This window comes from Phascolarctos cinereus, unplaced genomic scaffold (assembly GCF_003287225.1).
Source record: "Phascolarctos cinereus isolate Bilbo 61053 unplaced genomic scaffold, phaCin_HiC Scaffold_2;HRSCAF=192, whole genome shotgun sequence".
Taxonomy (NCBI): domain Eukaryota; kingdom Metazoa; phylum Chordata; class Mammalia; order Diprotodontia; family Phascolarctidae; genus Phascolarctos; species Phascolarctos cinereus.
In genome coordinates, this window is record NW_027555625.1 from 383,841,818 (window position 1) to 383,866,993 (window position 25,176).

General features: G+C 42.6%; 1 protein-coding gene across 1 annotated transcript in view; it reads left to right on the top strand.

Moving 5' to 3' along the window:
- The window catches only part of ADAMTS2 (ADAM metallopeptidase with thrombospondin type 1 motif 2), a 445,202-nt gene that overhangs the window by 403,521 nt on the left and 16,505 nt on the right, over nucleotides 1–25,176 (top strand). The window contains 5 exon segments of the mRNA XM_020964237.2: nucleotides 2,796–2,919; nucleotides 5,546–5,626; nucleotides 11,525–11,688; nucleotides 15,421–15,577; nucleotides 18,240–18,372. Coding sequence (XP_020819896.1) covers nucleotides 2,796–2,919; nucleotides 5,546–5,626; nucleotides 11,525–11,688; nucleotides 15,421–15,577; nucleotides 18,240–18,372 — 659 coding nt within the window.

Consider the following 25,176-nt stretch of genomic DNA (forward strand, 5'->3'; position numbering starts at 1 on the left):
TACCACCACTATAAGCTCCACCACACCAATGGCTCTTCCTTGCCCCAGGACTGCCACCCGGAACTGTGACCCAGATCCAAGTGTGGGCAATGCAAAAGAATCCTGCCTCAGCACCAGCAAAGAGATCCCTGCAATCCCCCTCTATTCAGCCACTTGTTTCCCCCCTCAGTCTGTGAACCGAGAGCTCTAGAAGCAGCTGCCACCCCGGGGCTGCACTAGGCCTGGACTGGGACTGAGCTTCTCTCTCATCACAGTCACAGACTTTTCCTACTGACCTTCTAAGTTGTCTTTGGCATTTGTAGGTTGAGAAGTCTGGAAACCACCACAGATGCCTGTGATTCAGTCCTATGTTGGTTTACTTTTAAAAACATGTCATCTTGTAAAGTTGGCCTATGTCACAGAGGTGGCCTAACTTCAAACTAATAAGATATATGAAAATGATTTGTCAACTATGACACCCTGTACAAGTGTGTATTTATTGTTACTACTGCTAGAGCATGATATAGTAGGTGAAAGTTGGGCTTGGAGTCAAGAAAACTGGGTCCAAATCCTGCCTCTGACAGCTTACAAGGTGCCTCTGAGTAAGTCCATTAATTTCTCTCTGCTCAGACCATTCCCTGGTTCATATCTAATAAGGAGGAGCGATGGGAGCACCTGCGCTGGTAGGAGGAATTTCACTCTAAGCATTCCTCATGGTGATGAAATCATAGATTAATCAAACAACACATATTTATTAAGTGCTTATTCTTTGCCAGGCACTTTGCTAGGCCCTGGGGACACAAAGATGAACATGAAGTGGTTCCTACCCTACAGAAACACACATCTTCACTATGGTAATGATAATATAACTCTAGAATGTGTGACCTTCAACTATACATGAATAAGCCAAACTGGGAAAGATCTTATTAGCTAGGACCACCTGACCATCTTCACCAGGTCCAGGGAGGAGTTAAAAGTCAAACCCAGGAGGAGTCTGAAAGCTACTGGTCTCTTCTCATCTGGACTGGGGATCAGGGAGGAGAATGAAAAGTGGAAGAGGGTAAAGTAACTAGGTGACTTTTGAGCAGTCAGGGAATTTGAATGCTCAGCCTCTCTGTGCCTCAGTTTTCTCATCGGTAAAGTGGAGTCATGCTCAATGACTTCCAAGGTCCCTTCCAGCTCTAAGTCTATGATACTCTGATCCCATGAGTCCATATGTATTCCCTTGTTCAGAGACAAGGCTTAAAACATCTCCCAGAATCAAATATAAATAATTTGGAGGGAAGGGTGGATAAGGATGAGAATTAATCTCTAGTTTGGGATATCCATGACTGCTACTGCTCCATTAGTGTCAATCCAGTTGAGTCTAGAATGTCTAATAACAATGACAGCAATATTAATAATAATAATAGTAGTAGTAATAAGAGTGATAGATAGTTGCAGTAAAAGTCATAGTAACAGCAGTCACAATAATGATGATGGTAATTGGAGGAGGAAGAAGCCACCTCTTTCTAATAGGTCCTCCTCATAGTCTACAGGATCTTCTAAAGGTTCCTTCTTCAGATCTCAGGTATATGGTTGAATAGATTTTTACTTTCATGTAGCTATCCCTTCGGTTGTTTTGCGCATTCAGCCATGTTCAGCTCTGGACCATAGCATGCCAGGCCCTTCAATCCTCCACTATCTCCCAAAGTCTTTCTGAGCTGATGGTCATTGTTTCCATGACACTATCTATCCATCTTATCCTCTGCCATTTTTCTTTTGCCTTCAATCTTTCCCAACATCAGGGTCTTTTCCAGTGAGTCCTGTCTTCTCATTATGTGGCCAGATTATTTAAGCTTCAGCTTCAATATTTGACCTTCCAATGAACAGCCTGAGTTAATTTCTTTAAGTATTGACTGATTTGATCGCCTAGCTTTCCCTAGGTAGAATAGAATCTCAGTCGCCACTTTCAGAAAGCAGACAGTTCCCTAGGGCCAGATCTGGCACAGAGTTTGTGTGTGGGTACGATCACAGATTTAAAACTGTATGAGACATCATCAAGTCTAACCCTCATTTTATAGATGAAGGAACTGAGGCCCAAAAAGATCAAGTGACCTGCCCAGTGTCACAGATCTAGTAAGTGTCTGATGTGGAATTGGAGCCAACTCTTCCTGCCTCCAAGTTCATTGATCTGTCTACTGTGCCATACCATGAGGAACTTTGTCCTAATCCCAGCACATCTTTTACAAAAATGACCTTGCCTTCAGATTTTTTCCCTTCAGATTTTCTTTAGCGGCAAAGAAGTGATTGATGTCACTAAGGGAAAAGCTGTGCTTTCAGTAGAACAGGGAATTATATTGATGCTCCCAGAACCATGTCTCCAGCTAAGTAGTGAGAGTCCTGGCCTAGGGCCACCCAGATCTGAATTCCATGTAACTTACACCTTTTTATAGATGAAGACAAATAATACAGTTGCAGCTTTGTAGACAGACAATGTTTTTGTCAATAGACGTGGCCCTGCTAGATTATTCACTTTGCAAAAGGATTCACTTCAGTGCCTTCTGAAATAGAAAGCTCCCTAAGGTAATTGAAAGTAGGCTTTGATTTGTAGAACTTTGATTTTTCCTACAGTGTTTCAAGAACTTCTCATGTTGATTAAGTTGGGGGACTCTGAGGATTTCCACTATACCCCAGAGGCCTCTGAAGCCCTTGCTATGTGCCTGCCAGCATCATGGGGCTCTGGTAGCTTTGGCAACATCAATAAGATATCCTGATGCTGTTGGGGAATGAGGATGAGGCCATTCTTGACGTGGCTTTTCCTTTTTTCCCCACAGAAAGTTGGCTGTGACCGGGTGATTGGCTCAACCAAACAAGAAGACAAATGTGGTGTGTGTGGAGGAGATAACTCACACTGCAAAGTAATCAAAGGGACATTCACAAGATTACCTAAGAAACAAGGTCAGTTATATACCCTGTACCTGACTCTTCTCCCTTCATTTATATACTACCCGGTGGTTTCATATGGCCATGTCTTCCTTTCCCTTAACCGCAACATCCAATCCCCAAGTCCTGTTCATTCTTTTTCTGCAGTGTCTTTCTTTTCTGTTCCTACAGCTAGACCATATCACAACAGCATCCCAGCCTCTCTCCTCCCCTCCAGTCTCTCTCCTTCTCTGGTACCTCCTGTACATGTTGCCATATGAATGTTCTTAATGAATAGGCATGACCATCTACCTCTCCTGCTCAAAGTCTTTGATGAGTCCCTGTTTACCATGGGATAAAGTCTAAGACAGCAGTTCTCAAAGTGTGGTCTTGAAGGCCCTTCAGAATTCCTGGAACTCTTTCAGGGTACCTGTGAGATGAAAATTATTTTCATAATACTAAAATGTTATTTGCCTGTTAAAATACTCCTCCTTTTTCTAACTATATATCTTTATGATAATTCAACCAAAACAATATATTACAACAGATTGAATGCAGAAGCAGATATGAGAATCCAACTATCCTCAGACATTATCCCAATGCCTCCAGATATTAAAGATATTTTCAAAAATATATAAAATAATCCCTCTCTTCTCACCAAATTATTTTTGTCTGGGAAAATACAGGGCTTTTTTTTGTCATTAAAAATATGTTGTTTATGTTAACATGTAATGGGTTTATGATCTTTAAAAACAAATAAATATTTTAAATGATCAGTTTTAATTTATTAATACAGCACATATTGATAAATATGATAATGTGAATATTTAAATAAAGAAATAAATAAAATAAATAAAAATTTTAAAAATAAATATAAATAAAAGCTCTTTGAGTCTTCAGTAATTTTTAAGAGCATAAAGAGGTCCTCAACAACTTTAAAGAGTCCTGAGACAAAAAAGTTTGAGAATCCTTGTCCAAGGTATTGTGATGAAGTATTTGTTCAGATTCTCCTACCTGGGCCACACCTGCCCCAGGTTACTAAATAGGACTAAAGAGACAGAGCATTCCATCATCAGACAATAAGGTATGTTTGGTTTTGTTTTTTTTTTTAAGCTCTTTTAACCACCAAGTTGGGCTAATATGGAATTTCGGAAGGCCCAGGTTCAGTTCTTGTTTCAGACGCTTACTAGCTGTGTGATCCTGGCCAAGTTATTGCTCCCCAGAAAACACTCTTAAGATTCGAAATTGCAGAGTAGATTCTGCTCTGCATTGGGAGACGGCATTTTCTCATGAGACAGACCCTGCACTGATGAAATCAAAGGTGTGGTACTAAAAATACATCAACACAACCAAGTACATCTCCACTGAGATCAAGCATTCTCAATTAGTCTGATGATGTCTGAATGACCACAATTGCCCCCAGCCTCCTAACTCACACTCTTTTTTTAGGTCTTGCTTTCTGGCCAGTATCATACTGCCCCCGGGTTGTCTGTCTGAATCCTTTAGATTGCACCTGTCCTCTTAGCCTTTCTTGCTCTGAGACTCTCCTCTTCAGATTTCATAGACTCTGCCTCTCACACCCCACCTCTCAGGCCTGCTGAGGCTCTGACCTATTGGTCAGTTCAGTCCCAGGGAGCTAATTAGAAACAAGGACATGACTGGCATGCTTCCTCCCTTCAGTGCTGTCCTGTGCACGAAGTTGTCTATTTTGGTCAACTCTTCGTGGTGCAAGAGGGGCCACAATCATGCTGTTCATCCCTCTTGGTCACTACCTCTTACCTTCTGGGAGGCCTCATGTCAGGTAGAGAGCCTCATCGCCCTAAGTCCACTCTTCAGCCAAGCATCCAAGGCCCTCTTGAATCTGGTCCTTGCCTGCACTTCCAGCTTCATTTGCCCCGGAACAAATGTCAGAGTTCTGACTAAACTCGACGGCTGGCAGGCCCGCTCCAGTTTCTGTATTTCTGCTCCAACATTCCCCTGCTTGGAATGCTCTAACCCCTCTTTGGCCTTGTTCTTAAGTAAAGGCTGCTGCTGAATAGTGCCTGATATACCCAGTAACTAGCACAATGCTGGGTTCCTGGTAGGACACAGAGACGATGTATTTATAGACCCATAATCTTTTGACTAATTGTGGCTATAAATTAATGTCTACTGATTTTACCATATGGCATGTGATCTAGGGTTGAGAGCCAAATGACCTAGGGCAAATGGCTTCATCTTACTTTATTTACTATAACTGACCAATGAGAGAAAATAGCCACACACACACCACACCCACACACACACACACACACACACACATGCATGCATTTCACTCCAGGCACACTTATGGTTAGTTATTTCTTTCTTTGTAAAACGCTGACTCTGAATAGGTATGTGTTCGTATGTACATATACATTCATGAACATGTGTATACTGTATGCGTTCCTATATTGTATGTGATCATGTGTACATATGTTCATGGCTATGTGTACATTCTGTGTTCCTATATTGTGTGCCTGTGTGTTATATGTATTCATATGTACATGCGATCGTGACCATATGTACATTGTAGCAACATAGTTCTTCCTGTTCATACATCCCTTTTCACAAGCCCCTGGAGCAGGTCAGGCCATAACTCAGCCATCATAAGCTCATTTTTTCTTTAAATATCCTAATGAAGGTTACATCAAGATGTTTGAAATCCCAGCTGGGGCAAGACACTTGCTCATACAGGAAACAGATGCTACTCATCACAGCCTGGGTGAGTATAATTCATGGCTGTGGGCATTACAGTTTCTTGGAGGGCTGGCTTGGCATTAGTGTGAGTCCTAAAGCTGGGCTCTGGATTTGAGATGGAGGGCCTTGTCTTTGGAAATACTTCATAGAAGTTATGCAATGTATTTTTGAAGTCCTTCCTTGAGAGGGTGAGCATGGAAGGAGAATTGAGAAAGCCATTAATTAGATTAGCTCTGAATGTAGGTATAATACCCCAAAACCCACTGTGCAATTAGGACTTTCCTATTGACCGAGAATGAGCCAAGATTGGAAAATGGACTAAGAAATCCAGTCCATTGATCCCATGTGACTCAGTCCCCCCAAAATTGGAGGATATTTTGGGATGGGAAACAATCTAGGACCATCAGGGAACAAGATGCTTTGGTGTGGGGTTTCCAAGAAGAGGCCATATTCCCTCCATGATATCCCTGGCAAATGATTATCCAGCCACACTTGTAGTGAATGGGGAATTCACTACTTATCAAGGTATTACACTCCACTCTGGCATAGCTCTAAGCAGCATGTTAGAATGAAGGAGAATTGGATTTTGAATCAGAGGACTTGAATTCCAGTCCCAAGTAAGACACAACTACTTATATGACCTTGGATAAGTCACTTAACTTCCATTAGATTTAATTTCTTCATCTGTAAAATGAAAATGTTGAACTAGGTGATGTTTAAGATTCATTCCAGATCTCAATCCTATGATTCTGTGAAAGGCATTTAACTTAACTCCTATTTGTAGAACACTTTACAACTTACAGAACACTTTCATTTTTGCTGTTCAGTCATTTTTCAGCTGTGTCCTACTCTTCATAACCCTATTTGGGGTCTTCTCTGAGTGGTTTGCCATTTCTTTCTCCAGCTCATTTTACAGATAAGCAAACTGAGGCAAACAGGGTTAAGTGATTTGCCCAGGATCACACAGCTAGTAAATGTCTGAGGCCTGATGTGTCCTCAGATCTTCCTGACTCAAGGCTCCGCTATGCTGTATCCACTGTGCCACCCAGCTGCCTAACACTTTCACATACACTATTACAGACCCCATGGGGTATCTAGGACAAGATGGTATTATCCCTATTTTATAAATATGGCAACTGAGGCTCAGAGGGGGAAATTGACTTACCTTAAACCAAATGTCTAAAAAGAAACAGAAATGTTTCCAGTCTCCTGACACTTATGCTAGTGGTCCTTCTAGTGCCACAGCACATGGCCTTACACCATGGTTTGGTGGTCTTCACCGTTTCTGAAGATGGCCCAGGCATAGGAAGCGTGCTGAGAAGTGCTCACACACTTTCAAATTCTGCGTGAGGAAAGGCAGCGTTGTCTGGTGGGGTGGAGAGAGTGAACTCAACATCAACATTGCTGGTTGCAGCTGCATTTCTTACTTGATGTATGACCTCCGGCAAGTCTGATCCTCTCTTTGGCCCCAGTTTCCTTAGTATGTAAGCTGTGTTTCTGTGTGTTACAGTAGTTCCTGTGTTTCAGTAGGAGAAGGTTGGATAGGAGAAAGAGCAAGATAGGGACCTGAGGAAAAGGAAGGGAAGGAGAAGGAATGGGGGAGTTATTTGGCAGGTTGTGGGGGGTTTGGGAATTGTGAAAGTCAGAGATTGCATTTGGGTACGGGAAAGTTGGGAGGACTTGAGAAAATGAAGAAGAGAAGAATTTAGGCTGAGGTAGAAAAGAAAGGAGCTTGAAGAAGAATTCAAACAGAAGCATGTAAGAAGAGGAAGGACTTTAGGAGAAAAAGACTCAGGGTTAAGACGAAGAGTAGAAAGAGAGGATCCCATGAACTAAAATTCTACTAGGAAACCATCTTAAGAAAGATAGAAATTTCTCAAAAATAAAATTCTAAAATAAAATTCAAGAAAAAACCCTACAATAAACCCTATGGCCTCAGATATTTCAACAAAAATGCACAAAGTATGAGTAACCAGAGAAGTAAACAAGAGATCCTAATATAAGGAGCTGAAGCACCAGGAGTGCTTTCCAGGTCACTATACCCTAAAGGGTACCCCAAGTTTATATTTGTAGGTATGGCTCCTGTCCCAGAATGGTAGTTACACAAAAGATCATCATGAATAGTGATGAGTGAGTAAATGCATTTATCCAAGCAGATAGCAAACAAAAATCAGAACAGTTATACAAATTAGAACATACCAGAAAATAAGCTGAATGAATGAGCTCTCACTGAGAAACAAGATAGCTCAGCTTAACCAAGAAAGGAGCTCCAATATAACCAAAAGGGGGAAAATTTCCCAAAGTCTCCAGGGAAGCATGGTAGAAATAAGGGACGTGTTGAGGAGCCAGCTCCCCCATATGTCTGCCTTCCAAAATCTGTCTCTGTCCACTGAGTTTGGTCCAAAAGAGAATTTATAATTGAATGGGCCTCTCTTCAAATAGGAATGAAAAAGAATGTCTCTCTTTTCCAAACTTCTCATGCCAACTCAGCAAGCAATGAGAAATCATTCTTTCTATTAATTCCAAATCACACTTACGCAGCAGTAGGCAAAACACCCATGGGCAACCCAGGTTATGAAAATAAAAAAGCAAGTCTGATGAGGTAGAAAAGGAGAAATTTATCTAAAGAGATCAGTATTGTCACACAAGGAATTCACTGACCAATTTTTTCTTAATACGCATACAGATGAGGAGATCACGGAGAAGGAATACTAAAGGATAGCACGGTCCCTTAATAGCAATGTCAAGCATTCTAAAACTCAGAATTAACTGAGACTAATAAAGGAAACTAAGGTTAATGAAAGAATTTTTATGCTATATGGGGGGGGGAATTGGGGAGGAGGAAGAATACTCAAAGAAGGAATAGAAACACTACCTGGTTTGAATCAGACAATGATAATTGAAGATGGTGAGAAGACAGGTGTTCAGTTCTGCTTTTTCTTCTGTTTTCTCTGCCAAGGAGAATGATCTTTCAACAAGTTAGGACGTGGCAAACATAAACTAATAAGGAGCATCTTAGGTAAACAGTGAGATAATAGTGGGACGTGGGAGTCCATTAGCTACCCTCTATGAGTTCAAGTTACCGGGATTAGATGAATTATATCCTTTTATAGTGAAAGAACTGGCAAATGTGATTACTGAGCCAGTCACTGATTTTCAGGGAGGGGGGAAAAAGGATAGAGGAAATGGAGTCTGTTCACTATAGGTCAGTGAACTTGAATGTGATTCCTGTAAAAATTCTCAAATGTATTATTAATGGGAGGGTTAGTAAGCATCTAGAACAAGATGCAAATAGCAATTATGTGTTCAAAAATAGATCATGAAAGGTCAAACTCATTCCAGTTTTTTTTTTCAGGATTATTAGACTGGTAATAGGGAATGCTGAAGATATAGTTTACCTAAATTTTAAGAAATTATTTAACTAATCCCTCATGCAGTTCTTTCTCATTGAAAAAATGTGGAAATGTGATATCACAATTAGAGGGATTCAGAATAAATGGACCCCAAAAGTTGTTATTAATGGTCCATTGTCAGCCTGGAAGATCTCGAGTGGATGCCCCCAGAGATCTGTGCTTGAGCCCTGTACTGTTTTACATTTCTGTCAATGACTTGGATAAAGGTCCAAATGTCATGCTTATCAAATTTGCAAATGGCATAAAGGTGGAAAGAATAGCTAACATATCGGATAATACCATATTGGGTAGGAGTCAGAATCCAAATAAATCTCAACCTTGAGATAGCTTTAATAAGATTAAATATAATAGGGATACATTTAGAGTCTTACAATTAAACTCAGAAAATCTACTTGACAGGTACAATATGAGAAAAGGAAGAATGGTCAGCAGTAGATCTGAAAATTACATGGTGGGGGAGGCTTAGTGAATTGCCAGTTCCACACAAGCACTTCAATAATATGATAATTCAGCCCCCGCATGCCTCCCCCCTCAAAAGAAAGACTGCATTAAGAGACTTCTCATGTCTAGGACTAGGTAGATAATTATCCTGCTGTACTCTGTCCTAATTAGGATATGTTCAGTTCTGGGTACTGAACAGGGGAAAGGGGCCAGGATGGGGGCAGCAACCAGGATGATAAAGAATTGGTTGAATGAACTGAGGAGTTTAGTTTGGGAAAGAAAAAACTTAGGGGGACAAAAGAGCTCTCTTCAGGTATTTGGACGAGGATTGTACTTCTTTCTACTAGACCCCAGAGGGCAGCACAAGTAGAGGTGAAAGAGACAAAGGAACAGATTTAGACTTGATAAAGGAAGGGAATTCCTTTGATGAGTAAAGAAAACTTAACAATGAGAGCTACCCAGGAGAATGAACTACTTAAGGAAGCAGGAGTTTCCCTCTCCGTGGAGGCCTTCAAGAAAAGCCTGGATGACCACTTCTTGTCTGTGTTGTAGAGGGAATTCTCATAGCGATATAGGTTGAACTAGATGGTTTCTGGGGGCTCTTCCAACTCTGAAATTCTGTGATTTTTGTCATCAGGTGGTTGAACTAGAGGGCCCCTAAGACCCATTCCAGCTCTGATCACTTGTGCTTTTTTTCATTAATATCAAGATATCACATTCATCATTCACCTGAATGCTAATTGAAATTCTTCCATTTCACTGTGATGGAATTGATTGAGATTCTCATAAATAATTTTTAACTGGAGTGGATGTTTCCCTAATGACCCATTCTTTCCACCCATGAAGCAGTCAAGCTTCTATCTTCGTAACAGTTTCTTGTTCTAGCATTTAGGATAGACTTACCACAGCTACTTTGTAGGCATTGAGGCTTGTACCTGCATGGAATGCTGAGATTCAGAACTGGGAAAGACCTTAGAGTCCATCCATTCAAATGCCATTTTACAGAGCAGAAAATGGAAGCTCAGAGAGTTTAAGTGCCCAAGGTCACGTAGGTAGTAAGAAGCAGAGGAAACATTTGAACCCAAGTTAAAAATCCAGCGTTCTTTCCACTACTTCTCCACAGCCTAGTGAGGTATCTTCCACCTGCAGATGGGCAAAACCTCAGGGGAATATGCATGCCAGGTAGTTCTGTGACTTGTATTATACGTTTTCTGCATATACCCCGGTGAACAGTGCTACAAAGAATATCTCCTCCCAGCCCCCTGAAATGTCCCAGATCTGTTCCTTTCGGGTAAGTCTATTGCAACAGAAACATAGGAGCAGGAAAGTTGGTGCTGTTACCACCTTCACCCCTCCCCCAGCAACAAAGCAGAGCTTCATTCATAATGAGGTGGCATTAAACAGGAAGCTTCAGTTTTCTTCCTAGGACAATATTCTTTAGCCTTTGGCATGCTGGGGCAGTCACTGATGATCTCTTTCTATCTATTAACCTAATGAAGTATGAGATAGCCAGTTTGGTCAGGTTTTTTTGATGTAATTAGCTTGGTATTGTAGGGGGGAAAATTATCTCTGTAGTCATGGAAGTTATGTCCAAAGCCCAGCTCTGCTGTGTGGCCTTGAGCAAGCAAGTCACTTTCACTTTCTGTGCCTCAGTTTCCTTGTCAGTATAATGAGGGGGTTTGGCAAGATCGTCTCAAAGATCCTTTCTAGCTCATGATCTCAAGAATGGAACCTTTAGCAAGCAATGCAACAGAATTATGAGTGGGCACAGCTCAATGTGTGGCCTTTACTTCCAGAGGGGGCAACCACATGTGAATATGCTGGGGGTCCTGGAAGCAAGGAAACTCGACCAAGTGCCTCCAACTATTCATCTACTTTGAAAGCTTTGACCAAGGGAGTTATGGGCCTCTGAGCCTCTGAGTATAGGGTGACAGCCTGAGCCTGTTCTGACTTCCCTGACAGAAACAAAGCCCTTTACTCTGACTCATTGCTCTCCTTTCTCCCATATTGGCTAAGCCTTGACTTTGGATGGGGGTTTTGCGGGGTGGGTTTCTCTTTTGGATCCCCAGCCATCAAGAACCAAGAGACGGGGAAGTTTGTTTTGAATGAGGAAAACTTGGTTCCTGATTCCAAGGTCTTCATTGACATGGGTGTGGAATGGGAATACCGAAATGACGACGATCGAGAAACTGTCCAGACGATGGGCCCTCTGTATGGTGCCATAACAGTACTGGTGAGTTGGAAGGCAAGCAGGGAGCCTCTGGAGCTCTCAGAGGAATCCCTAGACTCTCCAAGGCTTTCATTTCAAAAAGCATCTATTGGCTGTGTGTGAGAAAAATCAATCAACAAGAATGTATTAAGAATCCATTATGTATCAGACGTTGTGCGAGGTGCCAAGGATACAAAGGCAAAAATGAGATAGTGCCTGCCTTCAAGGAGATTTCATTCTACTCAGTTATTATCTCCATAACTTGCATATACATAGGTATATATGAAATAAACACAAGGACGTTGTTGGAGATGAGATAAGAGACAGGGCTGCCAGGACTATAGTTAGACACCCTGGGGTAGAGATTCTGGGAAATAAAAGCATCCTCAAACATGGATTAAGACATGCAGCTAGGTGGACATTTAGAACTCTAGACTTGCTCTGGAGTCCTAATATACTACTCTGAGCCTTTCTGGAATTATCTCATTATTGTCATACAGTTTCTTTTCCCCAGGGCCTGACCCTTGAGCAGTGGTTTTCAGTTTCCCAGTATTAGTTGAATGCCTGTCAAACTTCTGCCTCTAGGGAGCCTCAGGTCACCTAAAGTTAGTACCTATTGGTAACATCACCAGCGGTATGGTAGGTAGGAAGACCATAGAATTTGGGATCATAGTTATTGTCTTTTTTTTTAGTTGTGTCTAACTCTTCATGACCCCATTTGGGGTTTTCTTGGCAAAGATACTGGAGTGGTTTGCCATTTCCTTCTCCAGCTCATTTTACAGATGAGGAAACTGAGGAAAACAGGATTAAGTGACTTGCCCAGGGTCACACAGCTAGTAAGTGTCTGAGGCCATATTTGAATTCATGAAGATGAGTCTTCTTAATTTCAAGCCTGACACTCTATATCCACTGTGCCAACTAGCTGGCCTAAGACCAATTCAAATTCCAGGGCTGCTACTTACTGTCTGTGTTTACTAAGACTTAGCCTTTCTGAGACTCCTTTTCCTCAACTATAAAATGAGGACGTTGACATCCGATGTCCCTTTCAGCTCTAAATTTCATGATTTAATAGCCTTCCTGAGAAGTGGAAGGACAAAGAAAGGAAATGGCGGCCATTTCTAAGTAAGCAGCAACCATTTCTAAATGTCTATGTGGGCTATGGTGAAAAATGTTCCAGCAAATTCTCACCCTATTCTGATGTTCTTACCCTTCCTCTAGGTATCAAGGTCTATGTCTGTCAACAGCCTCTGTACCACTGCCCCCCAGTAGAGTCATACATGGACTGAATGCCCACATTTTGGAGGTTCTGATGCCAATGGGCACATTAAAAATTGATCATCGTATCAGGGATCTGTGATTTAGTTGGGATGGAAATTACTTACACTAAACCTTATCATAATCCATCTATAAGTTATGGATAATTCTCCACTAATAATAAACACTGCTTATTTGGATATTTCAGAACTTCTAGTATACTAGGAAGCCTGAGGGGTTCCAGCAAAAAAGGAGTGACAGAAGTAAAAGGGTCCAATACAGGATGGAGCGCCATTTGTATTTTTGTCTGTCACATGAGTGACTCTCCACTGAAGTCCTATGCTGCCTCTGCAAGAGGCCTTTCCCAGTCCCCAGTCCCAGCTGCTATTGCTTTTCCTTCTGAGATTCCCTTCCATTTATTATTCATCTTATATGCACCTATTTTTACATGTTGTGCCCCCCATCACAATGTAAGCACCTTCAAGGCAGAGACTGTTTCAATTTTGTATCCTCAGAGCTTAATATGGTGCTTAGCATAGAGTAGTGACCTTGGATTTTCAAAAGCTATGCCAGGAAAGTTCCAAATACTGTGGGTGCTATCAGGCTGGAAAGTCTTTGAGGTTGGGCCTGGCAATGGACAATGTATCTTTTGTCCAAGTATTAGCCTGAAGTATTAAGGAAGTATGGCTAATGAATTCATCACCTAGGGGCCTACCTTGTGGTAACAAGCCTCTCCAATTTGACTAGGCTGGTCCTCAGAAAACAGACATCTGGCACCTTTCCAATTTGATAAAAACTTGATAGACTGTGTGCCCTAGAGGTGTAGCCTACAGGGACCCTTAGTGACATCCAGACCACCATATCAACTATCCAAAGCCATGATGAGGAAGACAGAAAAAGATTTTTAGTGTAAAATGACTTCAAGATAAATAAAAAGACCTTCATTTTGACTGAACTAATTGTACCCAATCGCATTGAGTCACATGATCCAGAAAGTTTCTTCCAAGACCTTACTCTTCTCTTGGGATCCCTATAGACCCATCCCCTGGCTTAGATACATTGCCGCAAATGGCAGTTGGAATGACGCTGGGATCACTGGGATTCTTTATCCTGAAACACTACAACTATAGCCATAGCCATACAAAGCAAAATGATGTTTCTTTTGAATTCACCTCATGTGTCTGGCCATTCTTAGAGAATACAGGTCAGATGAAGTTGATGGTTTGAGAGTTTAGAGGATATGACTTATTGAGGTTGAGTTAATTCTCTTTGTCCTTAAGTGACTTATATAGACACAAGATAGCTACTCTGAAATCTGTTCCTATATACCAGTTATGGTCTTGATGACATGGATTTGAAACAGTCTAGATGCTGAAATCTCCACAGTTCTCAAAGAAACTGCTCTCACTGAGCAGTGGAGAAATTCTCTCTCTGCCCAGGTCCAGCATAAGCTCCACAGTGCAGGTCTTGGGCCCCATCTTTACAACCAAACAGCTCTATTCACCCTCTGTTGTTCATGGCAGCTCTTAAGACTGGGATGGGGAATGAGCATGGCAGATTAGAATTGGTCTCTTCCATAAATGTAGGTTAGAAACGAGTAGGACAGATTAGAAACAGTCCTGGAGCAGATGGCCATATACTATCTTTTGTCATTGGGTTTCAATATAACTAAAGTGTTAAAACTTGGGTGTTTTGCTCTGTGCCAGCAGGATTAGCACCAATAAATCAGCTGATTGACAAGCACTTGTTAAATACCTCTTATGTGTAAGGCATTCTGCTTGGTGATGGGGATATAACTATAAAAGTGAGACATTCTCTGTCTCAAGAAATTTATACTCTACTGGGGAGACAACATATTCACTGATAAATATATGATATATGCAGAAACACAGTGATGGCAAAAGAGATAGGGAAAGGCCTAGCAACAGGGGAGAATTAGCAAAAGTCTCTTAGTGGATAGTATTTGATCTGAGCCTTAACGGGAACAAGGGATTCTGAGAGGCAAAGATGAGAGAGGATATTCCCTGCATGAGGGCATGGGCATCCACCTTTACAAGGGCTAAGTCACAGGAGAGAGAATGAATCTGAAGTAAATGCGGTTCTTCCCTCCTATGCGGCACTGGGGCAGGGGGAAGGGGAGTTGCCCTCTTCATTCTTCTTTTCCCTCAACTAAATCGTAAAGTTGAACATTGTGCATTTGTTCAAAGCAGCATCTAGGAACGTGTGCCTTTGGAGAGCAAAGAGAAAATGTAAGACATGGGATGATCCATGAAAAAAAGAAATTAGAATTAGTCTACCCCACCTCAGACTAGGCTTCCCAAATGACCTCCATCCTCAGTACATCCTGGGAAAGAGAAAGATCTTATTTATGGTTCTCAACTTTCTTGCTCTTTCCTCCAAATACTGGGGGGAGGGGGGTATGAGTCAGTCACCTAGAAAAAAGTCAGGGCATGCCTTGTAAATGTGTTCTAAATCCTGTGTGGCATCTTTCTATACGCATAGGTCACTCCTCATGGTGATGCCAAGATCTCTCTGACCTACAAGTACATGATCCACGAGGATTCCCTGAATGTTGACAACAACAATGTTGTAGAAGACTCTGTGAGCCATGAGTGGGCCCTGAAGAAATGGACTCAGTGTTCCAAGCCCTGCGGTGGAGGTAAGTTCCTTACCCTCATTCAGAAAGGGAGCTTTGCAATAAAGGAAGCAAGAGAAAGAGAAGACCCAAGACCTGGTTCTTGTCTTACGGGAGCACCCAGTGTCATTGGAAAAATACATGCAGAATATTTCAGTAGCAATGAAAAAGGAATATGATGAAGGGCCAACATGAGTGATGTGAATAATAGGTACCATAACTGCTAATTTTTAAAAGGGAATTAGGGTCCTGAACCAGACAGCAGGAAAAACTTTCTAGCAATCCCAAAGCAAAACAGACTGAGTAAATAAATAGTGAGTTCCCCATCTCTGGAAATGTTAAAGCAACAATTAGATGGTCTCTTGTCAGGTCTGAGCATGTTAGGGGCCTAGACGCAGATAGAGGCAAGAGAAATGGAAGAGAAGCAAAGGAAATAAATGGGAGAAACATTATGTGTAAACTGTCCAAAGGACTTGGTGACTGAGAAGCTATTGGGGTTGAGGGGAACCTTATCAAGAGAAGAGAGGAAGTAGAGGGAGGAGTCAGAGTTTCAGGAGTAAGAAAATGGAGATGTTGTTAGCAGAGATGGATGGGAGGGGAAGGATGTTGAGAAATGGAGTAAATTTGAAGAAAAAGATAAGGAAATTCTCTTTTGGATGGTTTGGGGATCATAGTACCAAAGTGGAAATTTCTCACATCCTTCCCCTTATCACAGCCATTACCCTAATTCAATCTTTGCTCACTCCTTCCTTGGACTCTCATCCTCTGATTGGTTTCCTTGCATTTAGGTCCCAATTTATTCTCTACACAGCTGTCAAAGTGACTTTTCTTTCCAAAGCACAGATCTGACCAAGTCACTGCAATATTGAATAAACTGCAGATGCTCCCTACTACCCCTAGAGTCCAGTACAAGCCCCTCTGTGTGGCTGTAAAGCCCTTCACAATCTAGCTCAAACCTACCTTTCTAAATTTACTATACCTTCTCGCACTCTTCAGGCCAGCCAAATTAGCCTTCTTGTTGTTTATCACACACGGCGTTCCATCTCTCACCTCCATGCCCTCGTACAGCCTGTCCCTCAGGCCTAGAACGCACTACTTCTTGACCATGATCTCTTCTCATCCCTCCTTCCTTTCAAAGCTCTCCTTAAGGGCAGTCTTCTACCTGAGGTCTTTCTGGATCCCCACCCCCTTCAGCCACTAGAGCCTTCACACAAAATTACCCAGCATTTGTTTTGAATATATTTTCTATGGACGTATAAAGGCTCGTAGATACACATCTAGAATTAGAAAGGCCCTCAGGTGCCATCTAGACCATTCTTTTATTTTATGTGTTATTTCCCCTGGAAGAATAGAAGCTTACGGCAGGAATTGTTTCATGTTTGTCTTTGTATCTATCCCTAGTGCCCAACAAAATTTAATAAATGCTTGTTAAATGATTGTTGTGCTTGGCCCTAGAGGTCCAAACTAAGACAAATGCAGGGAAATTACAGGAATATTAAGACTTTAACGTAATATAAAGAATATCTGAGCGATCGGAGCTGTCTAACAATGGAATGGATTGCTCAGTCACTAGTGAGCTCCCCCTCACCGGGGGTATTCAGGCAGACAGTTGGATGATTCCTTGTTAGGAATGCTGTTGGAAGTTGGGTGAGTTAGACTCAATTCCCAGCTCCTCCCCTAGCTCTCAGATTCCAAGATGTCATCTGTCCGTGGACCTGCTGTGGTCATTTGCATGAGAAGCACCAGAAGGTAGGGGCTCCGTTGGCCAGTGAATTCTGTTGATACTAATAATAACTCTGTCAGGGGAGTTCATTTGTTTTCTCTCTCTCTCTCTCTTTCTCTCTCCCTCTCTATCTCTCTTCTTCTCTCACTCTCTTTCCTTCTTCTCCTTCCCTCTCTCTCTCTCTTTTCTCTCCCTCTTCCTCTCCCTCTCTCCCTCCCTCTTCCCTCTTTCCCTCCCTCTCCCTAGACCTAGGAGGTCCTAAGTTGGTGGTGAACACCATGACAATGTGAATCAATGCAGAAGCAAAACTAGTTTTATTAAAGTGATAGAAAACATAAGCAAGAGAGAGTTGTGCCTCAATAAATTCCCTGCAAATGAGGCCTACTATATGGGAAGAGTACAGCATAGTCTAATTTGGGTAAAATCCTCACTGTCCTGGGAAAGATCAGGACATTTTATTTATGAAATTAACATATTTGTCTGGTGTCTGGCTCAGTAAGGGGATCTTGCACAACAGATGTTAACCAGTGGTGACTCTTGTATTTCATGTTTGGGTATTATAAAATACATAAAGGAAAAAAAAAAGGAATTCCTGGTGGCTGGCTCAGATGGAGGTCATTACAGCTCTGAAACCTAAAAAGACTTTTTCTACAAATGTCTTTATGTAAATAAACAGCAACTGGGTGTGCAGTAGATAGAATGTGGGACCTGAATCAGGAAGACTCATCTTCTTGAATTCAAATGTGGCCTCAGACACTTACTAGCTGTGTGACCCTGGGCAAGTCACTTCACCCTGTTTGCCTCAGTTTCCTCATCTGTAAATGAGCTTGAGAAGGAAATGGCAAACCACTCCAGTATCTCTGCCAAGAAAACCCCAAATTGGGTCACAAAGAGTTGGACATGACTGAAACAACAGAACAACCATGACTAAACTCTTCTGCAAATTTTTTTTCACTACTTTAGGTTTCCAGCTTACCAGATATGGCTGTCGAAGGAAACTTGACCACAAAATGGTGCATCGAAGTAGTTGTGACTCCATTGCAAAGCCTAAGCCCATTCGCAGAACATGCAACCTTCAGGAGTGTTCTCAGCCAGTGTAAGTGCTCTGCTTTCCCCCCTGCATCCACCACTAACCCCTGCTTGAATACGGTAGGCTCCCTGAGTCCTCTCTGGATTCCCTAGAACCGTAAGGGAACCCTGTCCACACAATAGTGTTCCCTGTTAGATGTGGCGATGTGGGAGCAGAAAAACTTCATTAGGGACAATTGCCCTACAGTCCCTACCCTTGAATCAATAGCCTGCTTCTCTGGGGCTGGGTTTTAACACCCTACAAGGAGCTGTTCCTGTTGCAGAATGAATTTTCTGCTTATTTTATCAATCGTTTTGTAAGTGGAAATGATTCTTCTGAGAAGGTAGCTCCTGCGGACCAGAGGGCTTCTGAGTAGAGGAATAAAACAGAGTCTACGAGGAGCCAACCGGACTACTCGGAGATCTAAAGTCAGTTCTGTCTGTTGAATGTTGAAATCAGATGTGTAGAACAAGGGAGATTATAATGCTAATGCTTTTCATAGGCAGGTAGGTGTCATGGTAGATAGAACCCCTGATTTGGAATCAGGAAGACCTGAATTCAAATTCTGCCTCAGACACTTGTTAGCTGTGTTATCCTGGGTAAGTCACTGAACCTCTTTGTGCTTCAGTTTCCTGATCTGTAAAATGGGGATAATAATAGCACCTACTTCACAGGTGGTTGTGAGGATCAGATGAGATAACATATACAAATAGCTTTGCAAACCTTAAAGTGCTATATAAATGCTAGCTATCATCATCATTATTATTGCCTTCACTTGGTCAGAACACATCTAGAATACTGTGTTCAGTTCTGATGCCTATAACGTGGAAGAAACAGTAGATTCTCTTTGCTTGTCCTAGAGGATGTAGCTAGGAAGCACAGGCAGACAGTGCAGACAATCAGGCTTCAACTCCAAGTTAGGAAACGCTTCCTGACAATGAGAACTGTCCACAAATGGAATGGATAGCCTCAGGTGGTACTCAGATCCCCATTCCCTGAGGTCCTCAAATGGAGATTAGGATGCACGCAGTGGAAAAGTTAGAGATTCCTGCTCAGATATGAGTTAGACTCTGAGATTCTGTGAAACACTGCTTAGAAGTCCATGAAAGACGTCAGGAGCATCCGTGAAGCCCTGGTGATGGGGCACATGGTCCTTTATGTTTCCTGATCCAAACACCTGGGGAGTACTTTCAAACAGGTACTAAGAGAACAGAGAAAGTCTAATTCTGAGACTTGGTAGGAATCTCACCCACGGTTCTATCCAGGATCCAGTCAGGAAAGCTGGACCCACACATTAAGATGCCACCTCTGGCCCTTTGGATTGGTTCATTGAGAGAATGCATTCTGGTTTGAGTTTATCTATTTTTTAAACTCCAGTCCATTCAACTTGTTGTCCCTGAGGGGAGTATTAAGCTAAACCTCAGACCCCAAGGAATCCATAGCACTTCCTGTTCAGGGGTATGGCAGTAACCCAAGGGTAGGATAATGTGTCTACATGGAGGGATCCCTAAATTCAACAATCGTTTGTTAAGCCCTTACCACATACCAAGCACTGGTTATGCAAAAGGTCATAGTCCCAGACCTCAGTGCATTTAGGATCCAAGAGATCTGATAGGAATGATAAAGTCTATGCAGATAACAGTCATACCAAGGAGAGAGAGATTGGGGTAAAGGAAATCCACAGAATGCTGTATGAAATGTTAGAAGGGAGAGGTTAGCTTCATTTCAGGGGTTGGGGAGAGAGAAAGGTTCATCCTGGATGCCAAAGGAAAAAAGGGGCCTCAGACACTTGACACTTACTAGCTGTGTGACCCTGGGCAAGTCAGTTAACCCCAACTGCCTCACCAAAAAGAAAAAAAAAAGGAAGAAAGGATTTCAGCAGGCTCAAACATGAGGGCGATCAGCATGATGTAGCCCTAGTGAGCGATAGATGGATTCTCAAGAATCCTCCTGAGGACTCCAGCTTCACTGGAAGAAGATGGAGGATTGATTGTAGGACCCAAGGGGATGCATTCTCCAGGGAATTGTCACTGCAGCTCTTGTCGCTTCAGCCTGTCAGAACTCCCAAGATCATAGCCTCTCCAGGACTCCACCTAAAAGCAGGAAGAATAGACACAACAAGCACAGAGTATGTCAGTCAACAAGCATTTATTAAGCACCTACTGTGTGCTGGCCACTGTGCTAAACTGTGGGTATACAAAAAAAAAAAAGCAAAAGCAGAATGTCTGCCTTCAAAGAGCTCATGGACTAATGGAGGAAACAACGTAAAAACAACTGTGTATGTACATACAATACTGTACAGGGTGACTTGGAGGCACCAACATTAAGGAGGACTGGGACAGAAGCAATAACAATCCCATGTGCCTATGGGCCACAGGCCTAAGGATTTTGGTAGAGAGATAAAGGCTTTCGCCCTTTCTCTGAGGGCTCATAGGGGTCCTTGCCTCATCCCTCAGTATAACCAGAGAGGAAAAAAGAAGAGGTGCTGGTTTTGACCAGGTAGTGCCTTTGGGAGGCACCCATTTCCATCTCAGCAGCCAGCAGGAAGTCTGTCTCTTCACTATGTAATGAACAGACTGGACCCAGTTACAGAACGTTTGAGCAAGATCCCCAAGACCACAGTGGGATCGCATCATCCCACACTGGGCATCCTCATTAAAGCTGGCCTTGGTCAGTCTCTATTAAGAAGCAAACAGCATTTTTACCTCCGCATCCCTCTCAGAATCCTCAATTACCCAATCAACAAGAATTTAACGAGTGTCTGCTATGTGGTAGGGATTGGGGATACAAATGCAATGAATGAGACATTACCTTATTGCAAGAGACATGTACTGAATGAATGAAACAAACAGCATATATGTACATCTATATGCATATCTGTTTATATAATATGCAAATATACATATATGTACACATATACATTTTTGGTGTTATTAAGTCATTTTTCAGTCATGTCCAACTCTCCATGACCCTATTTGGGGTTTCCTTGGCAAAGATCCTGGAGTGGTTTGCTATTTCCTTCTCTAGCTCATTTTACAAATGAGGAAACTGAGGCAAACAGGGCTCAGTGACCTGCTCAGGGTCACACAGCTAGTAAGTGTGTGAGGACAGATTTGAACTGAGGAAGATGAGTTTTCCTGACTCTAGGCATGTATATATATGCACAGAAATATTTGTGTATATATACACATACATGTAGAATACATATAAACTGCCTTAGAGTGATGTTTCACAACAATATCCTAAGCTCTACAGTCTGAGCCGTTAGTAAAGTTATTGATGATGCTGGGGGATCAGAGTTCAGTCCCACTCAGGGGAATTAATGGTATTCAGAATGGGAAAAGTAGGACACTGTCTCTTGGGGCACTTGACTCTACCCCAGCCACCTTGCTGGAACTCCAATAAAGTGCTCTAACACAGATTTTTACCCTGCTAGTGTTTCACTTCAATTCAGGTCCAACTCACATCAGTTTTAAGCAGAAAATCGGATATAGTAACTTGTAGGGAGTTAAAAAGAGGTCAGCACTTTGAAAAATGGTGATTTGAAAACATTACCAGGCTGATTCCAGTGAAAGGATGCCTTTAGAACTATAGAACATTAGAGTTGTAAGGGACCTTTCAGATCATCCCAGTCAACCCTCTACTTAGATCTGGAAACGGGAACCAGACTCTTGGGGGTTGAAGGATCCTGCCCAGGGAAACACAGATGGTTAAGACTCCAAGCCTGGTCTTCTGACTTCAAGATGAATGCTTTTTTTCCATTTTGTTATGGTTGTTTCTCCATGTAAGAGGTGACTCATTACACTGGGAAATCTCTGAGGGAAATAACCCCACGAACAATACTAAAGAAAGGGACCAAGAAAGTTAGCAATGAGAGGAGAGATGACCTTGGATCCTCTATATTTAAGGGGAGGGATGGAAGACATTCCTTGTAGACCCGGACTTTGAAGGTAATGTGACTGGAGGTTCAACGGGGTGGAGATGGGGAGAAAAAGGACTGAGGAGTCTCTCAGTCTTAGCAAAGACGGGGGGGAAACTTTATTGTCACACCAGACGGGACTTTTGTTTTGAGGAAAAGAGATGGATTTGGACTGATGTACAGCTGAGAAATTATTGGCTTTCTGGAGTACACTGAGCCCTCAGCAAAGGTTTGGAGACCAGATAGAGCATTTGAGGGAGCTACGAGACTGGGACTCAGAAGACGCAAGTTCTAGTCCTGCTAGAGGGCTCAGTCTGTAGAACTCTGTGTATGGAATCAGGAAGACCTGAGTTCAAATCCAGCCTCAGATACATATTAGCTTGACCTCTGTGTTTGCCTCAGTTTCCTCAAATCTAAAATGCGAACAATAACAGCAGCTACTCTGCAGGATTGTTATGGGGATCAAATGAGATATTTGTAAAGCACTTAACACAGTGCTTGGCACACAATAGGCGCTATATAAATGATTATTCTCTTCTCCTCCCACTTTCCTGGTCCTGATCTGCCACTCATTTGCTGGAAGACTTTTCCTTTCCCTGGGCCTTTGGTGTCCTAGCTGGATGTAGTGATTTCTAAGTCGCCTTCCGACTGCCATTTTATGTTCTAAGGCCCCATCCAGCTCTAATGTTCTGGGTTGTAAGGTTTCTCCTAGCCTGTATTCTAAGGTCACTTCCTGCTCTGTTACTTACTACCTGTGGAACTTTGGGAAAGTCACTTAACCAATCTGGGTATTGGTTTTCTCATCTGTACAATGAGAAGAGTGGGCCAGATCAGTGGTATCAAACTCATATAGAAATAGGAGTCACTAAACCATACATAAGGGCACCTGCAGGCTCATATTGACTTCGAGTTGAACAGTATCTATGTTTTCTCGTATTTTTATTTGTTTCATTAAATATTTCTCAATTACATTTTAATCTGCTTCAAGTTGCCCTCCAGAGTGTTGTGGACTGAGTGCAGCCCGAAGGGCACATGTTTGATACCTCTGAGCTAGGTGACCTCTAAAGTACCTTTCAAAAACTTTAGAGCCCAAGATCCTAAATTTCAGACAGCTCTGTGTGAGAAGCTAAGAGATCATCTTTCTGGAATGTCCTAGTCACCCCTTTCTTGCTCACCTATGACCTGGGGCCAGCCGTGCTCACCCACCTCCCTGGTGTCTGCTGGAGAGTACTGCTTGGACAGATGAGAGCAACCCTTTCCTGCATTTCTCTCTTCAAGGGAAGTGACTGATCTCCCACTTATCCAGGAAGCCTAGCCTAGCCCCTCTAAAATCCCCATCAAGACCCCACAGAGACACAACAAATAAGCATCATTGAGAGAGTCATCTGAACAGGCTTGGTCCTCCATTTGTAGACTCTTAGAATCTATGGAAGATGCCAGACTAGAACTCTGGAAGGGTCTTAGAATATAAACATTAGAAGAGATCTTAGAAGGTGCAGTGGTAGAGCACTGGCCCTGAAATCAGGAAGACTTGAATTCAAATCCAGCCTCAGACACTTACTAGCTGTGTGACCCTGGGTCCCTGGGTGAATCACGTAACCCTGATTGAGAGAGAGAGAGAGAGAGAGAGAGAGAGAGAGAGAGAGAGGAGAGAGAGAGAGAGAGAAATAGAATGTTAGAGCTGAAGGACACCTCCGAACATGAACCTTCAGACCTGGAAATCACCTGAGAACATAGAAGTGACCTTAGAACTCAGGTTCAGATCTAAGCTCTAGGCAAACTGAGTGTTCTCTGACTCCTGACATCGTGTTCTTTACGCTATACAATGCTGTCTCCCTTAGAATGACTTCTACCAAAACACAGTATTTCTACACTAACGCCTGCTCAATGGTATCTAACTAAATAAGCCTACGCTATAAATAGCCCACTGCTGATAATTCCATCCCATCACTAGACGTGTGAAATCAGGCCTGGGCTTGAAAAATCTGGTTTTTTGCCTCCCCTCGTACTAGAGAGTGAATGGTTTCATGGCATTTCCCTCACTTCCAAGTACAGAATGGAAAAAGCCCAATTACATAGAGGTAGATTGGGTCATAGGACTCACCCTTGTCTGTATCGGTGGATTTCTCCCAGTGGGACTTGACTTTTTCTTGTTCTGACTCCCCACCACTGCTCTTGGCATCCAGGGCCTAAGAAAGAATGGGAGCCATGAAGGGATATACAGGGCATCAGGTCAGAGAGGTGAGGCTATGGAAAGTAGGATCATTCAGGACATTGAGGCAAGCGCTAAGGATATGCAGTATCTGGGGGAGAGGCAAGGGGGCAGTAGTGGACCAAGTAGGAATTGGGGTAGAAGCCAAGGTACACATATGGTGTCAGGGAAGAAAATAGAAATCTATAGGGACGAAGAGTAAAATACAAGAATGGGGTTCATGCAGTATTGGGGTGGGGACAAAGTGACAGGGATATATAGGATATCAGGTTGGGGGGCAGGGAGGCCTGGCCATATAGGCCACTAGAGAGGGTTTGGGCAATGACTGAGGGCTTTCAAGGCCTTGGGTGGGAGGCAGGAGTGCACAGGACATTAATGATCCTGGACCAGGCAAAACAATCTGTGCCCTCTTCCCTACTGTTCATATTGGTTGGTCTCGATAAGTTCCCTTCTCATGCCCTCTGATTACCTAGGCAGGCCCTGAGTCCTACTGAGTAAATGCACACTGAGCCAAGCTGTATGCTCAGTTGTTACCCAGCCATGATCTATTCCTTCTCACCCACCAAAAGTGCCCAATCCAAATCTGCGTCAAATACTCTTGATCCCCCAATGGCTCCTCTCTGGCCTCACAGGAGTGTCACGTCAGCCATTGCCTGGTATGGATCCAGCCCTTTCTTCTTTCCTTGTTCTCTACCCATAT